General features: G+C 49.8%; 1 protein-coding gene across 1 annotated transcript in view; it reads left to right on the top strand.

Moving 5' to 3' along the window:
• The window catches only part of LOC146187306 (cytochrome P450 3A24-like), an 89,674-nt gene that overhangs the window by 34,979 nt on the left and 41,652 nt on the right, over positions 1-13,043 (top strand). The window contains exons 4-6 of the mRNA XM_084607633.1: positions 685-781; positions 1,237-1,353; positions 2,352-2,440. Coding sequence (XP_084463759.1) covers positions 685-781; positions 1,237-1,353; positions 2,352-2,440 — 303 coding nt within the window. The remainder of the gene's footprint in view (positions 1-684; positions 782-1,236; positions 1,354-2,351; positions 2,441-13,043) is intronic.

The following is a 13,043-nucleotide window of genomic DNA, read 5'->3' on the forward strand; positions in this document are numbered from 1 at the left end:
TATGTAAATCGCATATACGTGAAAGAAACGACTTAACAAATTCTAACGCGCGTTAACATGCGCCCATATGGGACCCGATTTTCCACATCACACAACTACATACAGAAGCGAGCGCGTGTGACGTAGATCAATTCACATAGTGCGTTTGCCGCTGTACTAGCGCAGCCTAAAATTCAGAGCCACCCAGTATTTCGTCGTTAGTTTGGCTTTTGCCGAGGCCTGATTGCCACCGCATTTTACAACCAATGCGTGCAATCATTTCGCTCGCAGTGTGTTCTTAAAACACTGAGGTGGAGCAATGTGCGCGGAAGGCGCTCGCTGCATGTGTTTTACCCTTTCAAGTCACAGTCAGGCAGACATTTGTGCGCCTCGTAATGCAAACTACAAAATAATTAATTTTCTTTTCTCGAGTATACTAACAAGAGGACGAGCTCTTTATAAAATTCAACATACCTATTGAAAGAAGAACAAAAAATGAAATAACCTATCTTGTTAATTAGCGAACTATCTAAAGCACTCTGCCTCCTACTTGGTGCCCGTCGTAACTACCAACACAGCCCTAGGGCAAATATAAACTTGAAACGAGTTTTCTTTGAATACAATTTTTGGAACTCTTAAACAATATCGTTAATATCGTTTTGGAGCGATAACACATAGTTAACGTTGTTTATTAATTTTCTTCAGCGTCTACGAACAAGGCAAGCCCACCCTGGTAGTAGCCGACCCTAATTTGATAAAGCTGGTTCTGGTGAAGGATTTTCAGCTTTTGCCCAACAGAATGGTAAGTGAAACCCAGCGTTGTGCCCTCAATATGAGCCTCTAAAAATACGGAACCTGTGCTCTATGGCAGAGCATATCCCTACAAATATCAGAATTCTCTACTGGATTATTATCGAGGGGACTATTTTCATATTTATAGAGGAGCAAAACAACTGACGTTCAAAAAAAAAAAAGATATTAGCAGGGTTAACTACTTACAAAAGATATTTTTGACCAGTACTTGGAGCAAACTTATATAGGATCAAGCAAGACGAAGAATGTTTTTGGGATGCATGTGTGCTAAAAGAACATCCTTAATGAATAGTCCTTGCAGAAAAGTGGAGTTTTTGTCTCGCTATCGTATTGTATTCCAGAGAACCATTTGCCCTGAAACTCTTTAAAACTCAATAGCTGGCAGAAGTTGTAATCATTTATATTCAGCCGTGACAGTTTTTTGCTGCTTGCGTCCCCCTGCAGCATCGGCGCAGCTCGAATCCTATCGTCGACAACATGATGGTGGTGGCAGCCGTGGATCGGTGGCGGTCAATTCGTCCAGCTGCGAGCCCGGCTTTCTCAACTGCGAAATTGCGCAAGGTATGGGGCATTTTGAACTTAGCCTTCTAGAAGGTGGCTGCAACCTCAGAGTTGAGGTAAGCGGAGAGGGGCGGGGAAGGCTTCCGCAGGTGGCAAGGTTTCACTTGCTGCAGGCGTTTTGGGGATTGTCGCTCTTCTGCCGTTCAAATAAGGAAAGGGTATGCTCCAAATGAAGTACACTTAAAACAGTGTTCTAGCCTCAGTACCAGAACATTAGGTGAGCGTACGAAGCTTCGTCATGCTACTGGTCATGTTTCCAGCCATGAGATAATACCGGAAATGCATTGCATGTGCCTTGGCTCCAGGGTTGAGGCATCATGTGTCGAGGTCTCAAGGAAACATTCTAGGTAGCAAAGAGATAGCACATCCAAATATATCTGCGTCATCAATATCAACGCCCACCACAAAGAGTTTCTTAAATGTTGGATTTGGTTATAGGTTTCACGTACCGAGGCACATCGGCTATGAGGGTGGCGTAGTGGCGGGCCCTGTAAATGTCGACAATATGGAGGTTTTCAAGCGCACCGACGTCGCAATTTCAATGAATGCACAACCACAGGTGGCTCGGTTGCGGCTACAGGTTAAAGAGGTTCTGGCGACATCAAGATAGAGGCAGTATATGACTGGCGGCTTTGTTGAGTCTTAGTGTCTTCATCTTCCACATGCATGCGATAGGAGTAACAAAAATGTGTCTGTTGATTGTCGTCCATATTCTCTCAGTAGCCTGTTCTGCGAGGAAGACAGAAAAATATGTACATCAGTTCTGGCATTTTAATCTCAGAATAGCTCTAACGCACGCAATCTGAATTTGCTGTACTTAATACTTTTCCTTTCCTTACTAAATTTATTTCTTATTATTTAATTTCAACAGCTGCTTGTACGATTTCCAATGGGAAACTCTCAGTTAACAAGGAAAATATGAGTGTGGGAGAACAGTGGTTTGAACGCTTTAAGAAATGGCTGTGCAATACTTTGCGTAATTGTTGAATTTGTTTCAGATGAACGCATTGATTCAAGACTGCGCAAGAATCACATGTTCGCATCTCAAGGCTGCCGCTGAAAAAAATGATGACATCGATATCAAGAGGTAAGTTAAGCCGCAGACACTAAACATGATGGTAGTTTGCTCTGTAGTGTGGAAGCACCTTTTTACGACGTATGCTGAAGGTTAGTTTCACATGACATAAAGAACTAAAAGCAGATAGAGAAAACATTCCTTCTGAAGTTTAAATCAGCTCTTTTGGGGTGCCTTATATAGCTTGCTACTTTGAAAATTGATAGCAGAGTTCTCTTCGGTATCATTTACTTTAGTTCTTTTTTTCTGCAATGAATTTGCAGTTGCATACCGACATGTTTGATTAGACGCCTTCGATAAGCAATTGGCTCGATGCGTCCTGTGCCTAGACATGTTCCTTTCTGCAAGAGTCGCAATATCATGATCGATCATTTAATGTTTTTAAACATCGAACTATTTCACCAATAGGCGCCATAAACCGAGGTTTTTCTCTGATAAAAATCGTAGGCTTTCTATTTCCATTTTTCATCACAGCCAAAGGTATTGACCGGGGAGATTTCGTGGATGATGCGATAAGGGTCATGGTATTCCGTGCAATATATTAAAGAAAATTCTGGTTGGGTGCCAGAGTGATTCTGAAAGTAATTTTTCGGTGTCTGATCTTCGTCGGGACGAAGAAAAAGGGGGAACAAAACTTATACATACTTAATGTATACAGTTCTTCTAAGGACAAAAGCGCGGGCGTCCCGGACCTCCTCAGGTGAGTGGCAAAGCATGTGGGTAAGGCGCAGCTTGTCGTTGTTGGCGACTTTAACGCGCGTCATCCAGCGTGGGAATATCTGACAGGCGACCCTAAAGGAACGAAATTATGGGAAATCATTCAAGACCTAGGACTAACCATCTTGAATGACACACAACAACCGACCCGTATAGGCAATACCGTTAGTAAAGACAAGAGCCCTGACCTCACATTGACGAGGAACATTTGGTGGGCTGAATGGCTGAATACGGGAGTACCATTGGGCAGCGACCACTATGTGATCTCAGTTACCTTTTACACTGTGCAGCACAAACGCACAATGCCTCAAGCAAGAATAACCGACTGGGATAGATTCCGAAAAATGAGGGAAGCGCGGACAGGCGGTGCAATTTCCGATTTGGATGCCTGGATAAACGATCTTAAGCAAGACGCTGAGCAGGCCACCGGGAAGGTGGACACCACCGAAGAACACCCCGCGGCAGACAAACGGCTCATGCACATGTGGGGGTGCACGCGTCTCTTTTGGCCAGGTGGAAGTCGACCAAGCACAATAGGAAGCTCGGACTCCGCATTTTCAAATTGGAAAGGGAGATTGAAGATCACGCCAATGAACTCAACAGACAACAGTGGGGGCAGATATGGGACGGGCTAAATAGGCAACTGGGAAATACGAAATCGTGGCTTCTGTTGCGGCACCTTCTAGACCCGACAAAGTCCGCGGCTCGGACGGCCTTGAACCAGGTAGTACATCAGCGAAGAACTACTAGAGGACTTGAAAAGTAAATACCTCAACACGCCACTAGATGGGAAGGCACCCCCTCGATATATTGGGGTGGAGAATGAGACACTATAGACGCGGATATCGCCACCACGGAGGTGATAGCTGCGATAGAGAAACTCCGCACGACCTCGGCGGTGTGGCCGGACGGAATAACTAACAAAATCCTCAAAAATCTGGATGGCGATTCGGTCCAGGCTTTAACAGAATATATTGCCGCATAGAAGAGGACGCAAAAGATGACGACTGGGAACAAAAGCGCGAGCCTGAAAGAAGAAAGAGGAAGCTTGATCGCAAGACTCGTTCCAGTCGACTATTAAAACCTTCTTATTTCAAGCCCTCCTTGGGGTTCTATCGAGACGTGACACTGGTGGAGCGCGCTGTGGTATGCATAAGACTCCTTCCGGCAGTCCACAGCGGATCCCAGACATCGACACGCCGGTGCATCGCGCTAGCCGCCGCCTTTTAGGCCTAGCCCCTGAGTTCAGCCATCTGCCAAACGACTCTTCAAACGCCCAAGTTCATCAGGTCTTCCAAGTCATGGCACATCCCAACCCTACGCCGGTGACTCTTCAGAACACCAAGGTGCCAGAGTGCTTTCGCGGGGAAGCGTTTGAAGATGTGGAGGACTGGCTTGACCAGTTTGAGCGAGTGGCCAAGATAAATCAATGGAGCGCAGACCAGAAGCTTTCCAATGTTTATTTCGCCCTTCAGGACAATGCGAGAACGTGGTTTGAAAACCACGAGGCCAGCTTATCCACATGGAATGACTTCCGCCGGCAGCTGGTAGACACATTTGAGAGAAGTGATCGACGAGACAATGCGCTACGCCTGCTTGAAGTGCGCATCCAGTAGCCGAATGAGAGCGTGGCTATGTTTGCGGAAGACATGGCACGCCTCTTTCGGCGTGCCTACCCTGATATGAGTGAGCCACGAAAGCTGTGCATCTATGCACGGTGTTAAAGAACAGGTGTTTGCGGCTTGGTACGCAACCCACCCAAAACTGTGAGTGAGTTCATTAACGACGCTACGGCTATAGAGCGAGCCCTCCAAGACCGGTGCCGCCAGTACAACAGACCTGTCAACTGTTCCGCGACGACTATGGCGGCGCTGACTGCAACAGATAAGACCACTCTTCGAGACATCTTTAGAGAAATTGTCCTTGAGGAGTTTCAGCGAATTACGGCTGCGAAGGCTCAGTCGTCAGCGGACCTCATGGAAGCTGCGAGAAATGAAATTCGGTACGGCTTATCACGGTCTGCACCATGCAACGAGTCTTGTCCAGTCGACAACGCGGAGAACCATACCACGCTCCGCAACCGGTCAGCTACACGGCAGACATTCCTGCACCTTACCACGAGCCGCATCCCGAGAGCTATGCCGCGGTCCTTCGTCGCCCACCTCCTGACCACGCCCCACCGAGCTCACCAAGCCGTCAGGAGACGCGGTTCTTCCAGGGGCCTCAGTGGGCGCCTTCCAGGCGCTCTCAACTGCGCCGAACTGACAGGAGGTGCAGTTATGACAGCCAACCACTGTGTTTTTACCGCGAACAACCTGGCCATGTATATCGGTACTGCCACTACCGCGAAGAGGGGCAGGCCTTTCCGCCTGCTTCTGCTCGCTGCCGCTTCGACGCTGACTCTGTCCAAATCGCGGACGACCCTCCAGTCAGCAGGGAAACCGAATCCCCGGGTTTCCGCCGCCGCTCCTCCCCATCGCCACAACTTTATTATCCGCCGATGCGTCGCAGCACTGCTGACGTTAGCGGACGGTGGTCCCCTAGCCCTGGCCGGGGAAACTACCAGCCGCAACCTAGCGAGGGGAGGTTGCAACCAGTTGAAAAGTGTTAAACCCCGCACCATCACCGCAATTGCCGACAACCCGTGCTTCTGACGCCGCCGTTAACATTGACATTGCCGCAATACCACCGAAAATACCGCACCAGATGATCAGCCATGACGAAGTTGACAGCGCCGACCTTGCCGCACTTCCGCCGCAAATGCCGAAAGAAACGAGCAACCCAAATAACTTTGTTAGCGCTGACCTCGCCGTTTTCATTGATGGTCTGGAAGTACATGCTGCGGTGGATACCGGGGCGGATTTTTCAATTATTGGCCAGAAACTGGCCGACACACTGCGCAAAGTAAAAACTGAATTGACTGGGCCAGTAATAAGAAGTGCTGGGGGTCAGCTACTGGCACCGACAGGGATATGCACTCCCCGGATAGGAATAGGAAACGCGGTGTTTGTTGGCAGCTCCGTTATTCTCCCTGACTGCTGCAAAGACCTCATCTTGGGCATGGACTTTCTGCGTCTTCATGGGGCTGTAATCAGCATTCTTGACAGCGTCGTTGCTTTTACCAATAACCACAAAGACCTTGGTTATGCGCAATACTACTATTCCCTTACGCATCGCCAATGAGACGGTGGCATTACCTCCGCGATCATGCTCTCTTGTTAAAGTGAAATGCGACGTGGCGCATACAGGCGACGGCGTCGCCGAGCGGGCGGTTACCCTGGTACTCAGCCGAGGTGTTTCTATAGCTCGAGGGCTGGTCAACTTGACCAATGGGCATACCGAAGTGCTGCTGACAAACTTCAGCGACGAGCGTCAGCAAATTGCGAAAGGCACAACTGTGGCCTTTTTCGACAGCCTTCCAAATGCGCAGCACTGCTTCTCACTGCAACAGGAAGGATCAATGTGCAAGACACCCGTAATTATCGTCGATATGAGCCCAAATTTGTCTTTTTCAGAACGGGACCGCCTTTTGGATCTCATAGATCAATTTCGAGACTGTTTTGCTTCAGAATCGCGGATCGGCCAAATGCCTTTGACAAGGCATCGGATTATCACGGCTTACTCCTTTCACCCGATTGGACAAAATCCTTACCGTATGGCTCCGAAAGCACGTGAAGCCATTCAGCGCCAGGTGGCCGAAATGCTTAGAGACGACGTTATCCAGCCGTCACAGAGTCCCTGGGCTTCACCCGTGGTACTTGTTAAAAAGAAGGACGGCAGCTTACTACTTTGCATAGACTATCGCAAGCTCAACCAAGTGACCAAAAAAGACGTGTACCCTCTCCCTCGCATCGACGATTTCCTTGATCGCCTACGAAATGCACGTTACTTCTCATCGATGGACTTGAAAAGTGGATATTGGCAAATCGAAGTGGATGAGAGGGATCGGGAGAAGACAGCATTCGTCACTCCCAACGGATTGTATGAGTTTAAGGTCCTTCCGTTCGGTTTATGCTCGGCGCCAGCAATATTTCAGAGGCTGATGGACACTGTGATTTCGGGACTTAAGTGGAAAACATGCCTGGTGTATTTTTACGACGTGATTGTGTTTTCGGCCACATTTGAAGAGCATCTACTCCGTTTGCTAGCTGTGTTTCAGGCGATACGATATGCGGGCCTCACACTAAAACCCGAGAAGTGCCACTTCGGTCACGAGGAGCTGCAGTCCTTAGGTCACGTCGTTAGCCAAGAAGGTGTCTGGCCTGATCCTGAAAAGCTCTCCGCAGTCGCCAAGTTCCCAACACCTACGGACAAAAAGACATTGCGGCGCTTCCTCGGTCTTTGCGCCTATTATCGTCGGTTTATTGCTGGCTTCTCACGAATTGCCTCGCCATTAACTTCACTGACGCTTGACAACGCTGTCTTTCGCTGGGGGGAAGAAGAGCAAACAGCTTTCAATGAGCTGGGGAGGCTTCTACAGACACCACCTGTCCTGGCGCACTCTGATGACGACAACCCTACACAGCTTCATACGGATGCCAGCAACGTGGGCTTAGGTGCTGTGTTGGTGCAGCGCCAGGATGGTGTGGAAAAAGTAATTGCTTACGCCAGCAGGACCCTATCTAAAGCAGAAGCGAACTACTCGGCAACCGAAAAAGGATGCCTTGCAGTTGTATGGGCGGTTATGAAGTTCCGCCCTTATTTGTACGCTCGCCCCTTTCAAGTCGTCAGCGACCATCACTCTCTCTGTTGGCTGACGAACTTAAAGGACCCTTCAGGGAGACTCGCGCGTTGAAGTCTTCGATTACAAGAATTCGACATGGCAGTTATATACAAATCTGGAAAGAAGCATGCGGATGCAGATTGCCTTTCGCGAGCGCCGGTCGAACCTTCCACTATGACTGATTGAAGACACTGTGTTTTTAGGTGTCATAGATGACGCAACGCTTTCCCAACAGCAGCGAGAGGACCAGGAATTCCTCCCTCTTATTGATTTCTTGGAGAAGCGAACTACGGTTGTGTCTAAGATTTTCGCCCGAGTAATCTCTTCATTCTTTATTCGCAACAACGTACTTTACAACAAGAACTTCCGTCCTGGAGGAACCAGTCATCTACTCGTCGTCCCATCGGCTCTCCTCACTGAAGTTTTGCACGAACCAACCGCCGGTCACCTAGGCTACATCCGCACGTTGGCTAGAGTACAGCACGGATACTATTGGCCAAAACTGCCGGCGACAGTGAAACACTAAGTACGTACGTGCATAGACTGCCAGAGCCATAAATCACCTCCTGTAAAACCAGCCGGCCTACTCCACCCTCTTTAATTGCCAACGACACCTTTTAAGCAAATTGGCATGGACCTCCTGGGACCATTTCCGACGTCTACAGCCGGGAATAAATGGATAATTGTCGCCACCGATTATCTGACCCGCTACGCGGAGACCAAGGCTCTGCCAAGGGGTACCGCTGCCGACGCAGCTAGGTTCTTCGTTGAGAACATTGTCCTGAGGCATGGCGCTCCGGCACTTATGATAACTGACCGAGGAAACTGGATTTATGGCCGAACCTTTGGAGGCCGTTCTTCACCTCAGTGGTACAAGTCACCGTAAAACTACAGCCTATCACCCTCAAACCAATGGGTTGACGGAGCGCCTCAGTAAGACCCTCGCAGACATGCTTTGCATGTATGTCGACGTGAACCATAAGAATTCGGACGAAATACTTCCCTACGTCACGTTCGCCTACAATACGGCACGCCAAGACACCACTCGCATGACACCTTCAGCCTCTTTTACGGGCGACCAGTAACAACTATGCTGGATGCAATGTTGCGCTCGACTGCCGACACCGATGATCTCGATCAGGACGCCGAGGAATTCGCTCAGCGTGCAGACAAACCTCGCCAACTAGCGCGTGTGCGGATCAAAAATCAGCAGGAGCATGCTGCACGACGCTACAATCATAGACACCGACATGTAATGTACGAACCTGGCGACAAAGTGTGGGTCTGGACGCCTATTCGCCGCCGTGGCCTTTCCGAAAAACTATTGCGGCGATATTTCGGACCCCCTGTTGTTCAGCGGAGTTTAACCGACGTCACTTATGAGGTGGAGCCAGAAGGGGTGCCGAGTCAAAGCGACGCCAGCACCAAGCTGACGACGTCCACGTCGTACGTATGAAGCCGTATCACTCGGGCTGACCTTAACCTCCTACTTCCTTTTGTTCTCATCGGGACGATGCTTTCTGAGAAGGGGTCGATGTCGCATAGAAGAGGACGCAAAAGATGACGACTAGGAACAAAAGCGCGAGCCTGAAAGAAGAAAGAGGAAGCTTGAGCGCAAGACTCGTTCTACTCGACTACTAAAACCTGCTTATCTCAGGCCCTCCTTGGGGTTCTATCGAGACGTGACAATATGAACAAGTGCTGGAAAGGGGGAAACCTTCCGCTGGCATGGAAACATGCAAGAGTCACTTTTATACCGAAACCCGGCAAAAAGCTCAACACCGAAAGCCTTCGACCTATTTCCCTTACGTCGTGCCTGGGTAAGCTCATGGAGCACGTGTTTCTCACGCGTTTGCAGAACTACGCAGAAACCCATCGCCTCATGCCACACACAATGATCGGATTTAGGCCGCATCTGTCCACGCAGGACGTGATGCTTCAACTCTCTAGAGAAATCATAGACTCGGGAAACGGTAACGGCACGCGGGCCATCCTGAGGTTGGACTTGAAGAAAACGTTTAATAACGTCTCCCACGAGGCTATACTGTCCAACCTCTCGGAACTAAACGTAGGGCGACACACCTACGACTATATAAGAGATTTTTTGTCCAACAGAACTGCGGAGCTCACCATAGGGGAACTCAAGTCGGAACGCATACCGCTGGGAAACAGGGGCCCGCCGCAGGGGTCAGTGTTATCCCATTTTCTATTCAACGCTGCGCTGATCACGCTCCCTAAAAAGCTTGATGCTATACATGGTATTAGACACGCCTTATACGCTGATGACGTCACGATTTGGATGAGTCAGGGATCAGACGGGAAATCGAGGAAGCCTTACAAGAGGCGGCAGACGTCGTAGACGCCCACGCCCGTCGGGCAGGACTGGAATGCTCCCCACAGAAGTCGGAGCGGTTGGTGATCCGTAACTACGGAAGGGCTTGCAAAACAAAGCCGAACAAGATACAGCTAGAAATACAGGGAAACAAAATACCGGAGGTAAAAACGATACGGGTGCTTGGGATGTTTATACAATCTAACAGGTGCAACAAGGTAATGCTGAACGATTGTCGACCTCGATCCAACAGACCATACGGCTAATTAAGTGCGTGGCGACTAGGCGACAAGGTATGGGAGAGCGCGATGCATGTCGGCTCGTTCAGGCTTTTGTCCTCAGTCGGCTCGTGCATGCAGCCCCTTACCTGGACCGCAAAAAGGCCAATAGTGAAAAATTGAATTGCCTGATAAGGCAGGCATACAAAGCGGCTCTCGGTCTCACCAGAAACACGTCCACCGCAAGACTTCTATCGCTAGGGGTCCACAACACCCTCGAAGAGCTTCATTGAGGCACAATTAACATCGCAAGAGCAACGGCTAAGGAAAACTAAGGCGGGGTTGTGTATACTGAGAAGCTTAGGCATAGGACCCTTCAAGCCAGGTGATCTTGACGGTAGAGATGCGTGAACACATTCGGGTCAAACCACTCCCCAAGAACATGCAAGCGGATCGCCACGAACGTCGGAGGAGGGCCAAGGCGAAGAAGTTACGCAAAACGTATCAAGGGGATGATAATGCCGTGTATATCGATGCGGCAAAATACAACATTACAGGGAAGAAGGCTTTCGCTGTGATTGCGGTGAGCATCTCCCGCAGGGTAGCAGCTACGGTGGTCACGGGCCGACTAGAAGAGGCAGAAGAGGCCGCAATAGCCCTAGGAATTGTTCAAAACGGAACTAGCACTATTCTCAGTGATTCCAAAACGGCCCTTCGCAACTTTGCCAGGGGTGGTATCTCCGCCACTGCATTCAAACTTCCTAGTGCGTTGTCAAAAGATAGGAATGTAGTGGATCTCGTATGGGTGCCGGCTCACTCGGGCGTCCCGGGGAATGAGGCTGCTCACCAATATGCTCGAGGTTTTGTCAGCTGAGCTGGTGAGGGGATCTCTGACGCGGGAGCCCGACGGAGTGAGACTCTGGATACCTACCAGGCCATTACCACTTACTACAAAGAGCTCAGGGTGAGCCTGCCTCCTCCGCACGCTTCGCTCAGCCGAGATCAGGCTACCACGTGGCGGCGGCTGCAAACGCGGTCGCAGCCAAACCCTTGAACTTATGACAAGATCTTTTCCGATATAGTAAATCCGTACTGCCAACTGTGCGGCGAGCCTGCCACCTTAGAACATATAATCTGGGACTGCGCGGAGGATCCGCCTCCGGCAGATCTAGTACCATCTCCCTCGTGGGAACACTGGGAAGCTGTTCTCGCCAGCCGGGACCCAGACGTACAGTCCTGGGCCTCGGCAAGAGCTCAAGGTGTCGCTGACAGACTTGGACTGCCAGCCACCTGGAGCAGCTGAATGCAGCCCAAGACAAATACCAATTGCTGACAAATAAAGTTTTTTCTGTCTCTCTCTTGGCAGCCCGGGGAAGGCGATGTAAAATACCGGTACAACTAGGGACATTTTTCCGCATGATTTGGAATTTGTGAAAGGGAATTCCACTTGGAGGTTCGGGACTATACGGTAAGAAGGTGTTCATTGTGGACGGTGCCTCACCCCCATAAAGCAGGATGAAAAGGTTGAATGACCGCGTGATGGTGTAGTACGCGCACGACAGGAAAGGAATGACAGCGAGATCAGTTGTGACAGGCGGCGACCTACATCGTGAGCATATCTCCGAGATTGCGATTGAAGCGCTCAGTCAACCCATAGTTTACCCGAGGGTGGTAGGCTATGTTGTTCTGATGTACGATGTGACGTTCGGCCACTAAAGCTTCTACGACGTTGGAAAGGAAGACGCCGCCGTTGTCACTTAGCAGCTCACGTGGTGCGCAGTGGCGAAGAACAAAATGATGCAGCAAGAATAATGCAACTTTACGGGCACTAGCAGTGGGTAGGGCGGCTGCCTTGGCATACCGGATGAGGTGGTCGATGCTTACGATACTGTGGTGCGTTTTAGAAACCGTGCAGAGAAGTGGCCCCCAGAGTTCAACGCCAATGCGAGCAAAAGGACGTGTTTGGCATAAATTTTGAAATGTTTTCAGCACACCAGGCTGGGCACACTGAGGGTCGGCGGGAAAAGAGGCCCACATTTCAGGTCGCAAATGGCGAAAAATGCCGAGAAGCCCCCGTCGGCCATATTGCATTTATTTGCAGCGGTAGAGAAGCCCGCCCCATGTGCAAATACAGTGTCGGACGGTGTAAAGTCCGAGAAGGCACAAAGTTGGAGAAGTGCACAAGACGTTGATATAGATGCAATCAACAGGTCTCCGCTATTCCGCAGGAATATCAGCGACGGTAAGAGATGAGAGGACAGGATCGGCCGCCGTGGTGCAAGCAGTGTTGGTGAATAGGAGAGAACAAGACAAAGCTTCAGTGCCCACGTGTTTACGCCCAGAACGATAGATGACACGGACGTAAAACTCTGAATGAGGACAAATCGTGCGAGGGGCCCGGAAATGTTTTTAAGAGAGGATGCTCCGCGCGTGATGCTCCGTGACGATGTCAATTTAGAGACCATACAAGTAGGCTTGGAATTTTGTTAGTACCCATAAAATGCCTAGACACTTTCATTCCATAACAGAGTTGCTTTCAGCTTTAAGAGGACGCAACTCACGTACGTGACGACTACGTATTCTTGAATGCCCTCTTTCCACTGAGCAAAGACAGCATCGAAGACA

This window comes from Amblyomma maculatum, chromosome 6 (genome assembly GCF_055883805.1).
Source record: "Amblyomma maculatum isolate TAMU_Amacu chromosome 6, ASM5588380v1, whole genome shotgun sequence".
NCBI lineage: Eukaryota > Metazoa > Arthropoda > Arachnida > Ixodida > Ixodidae > Amblyomma > Amblyomma maculatum.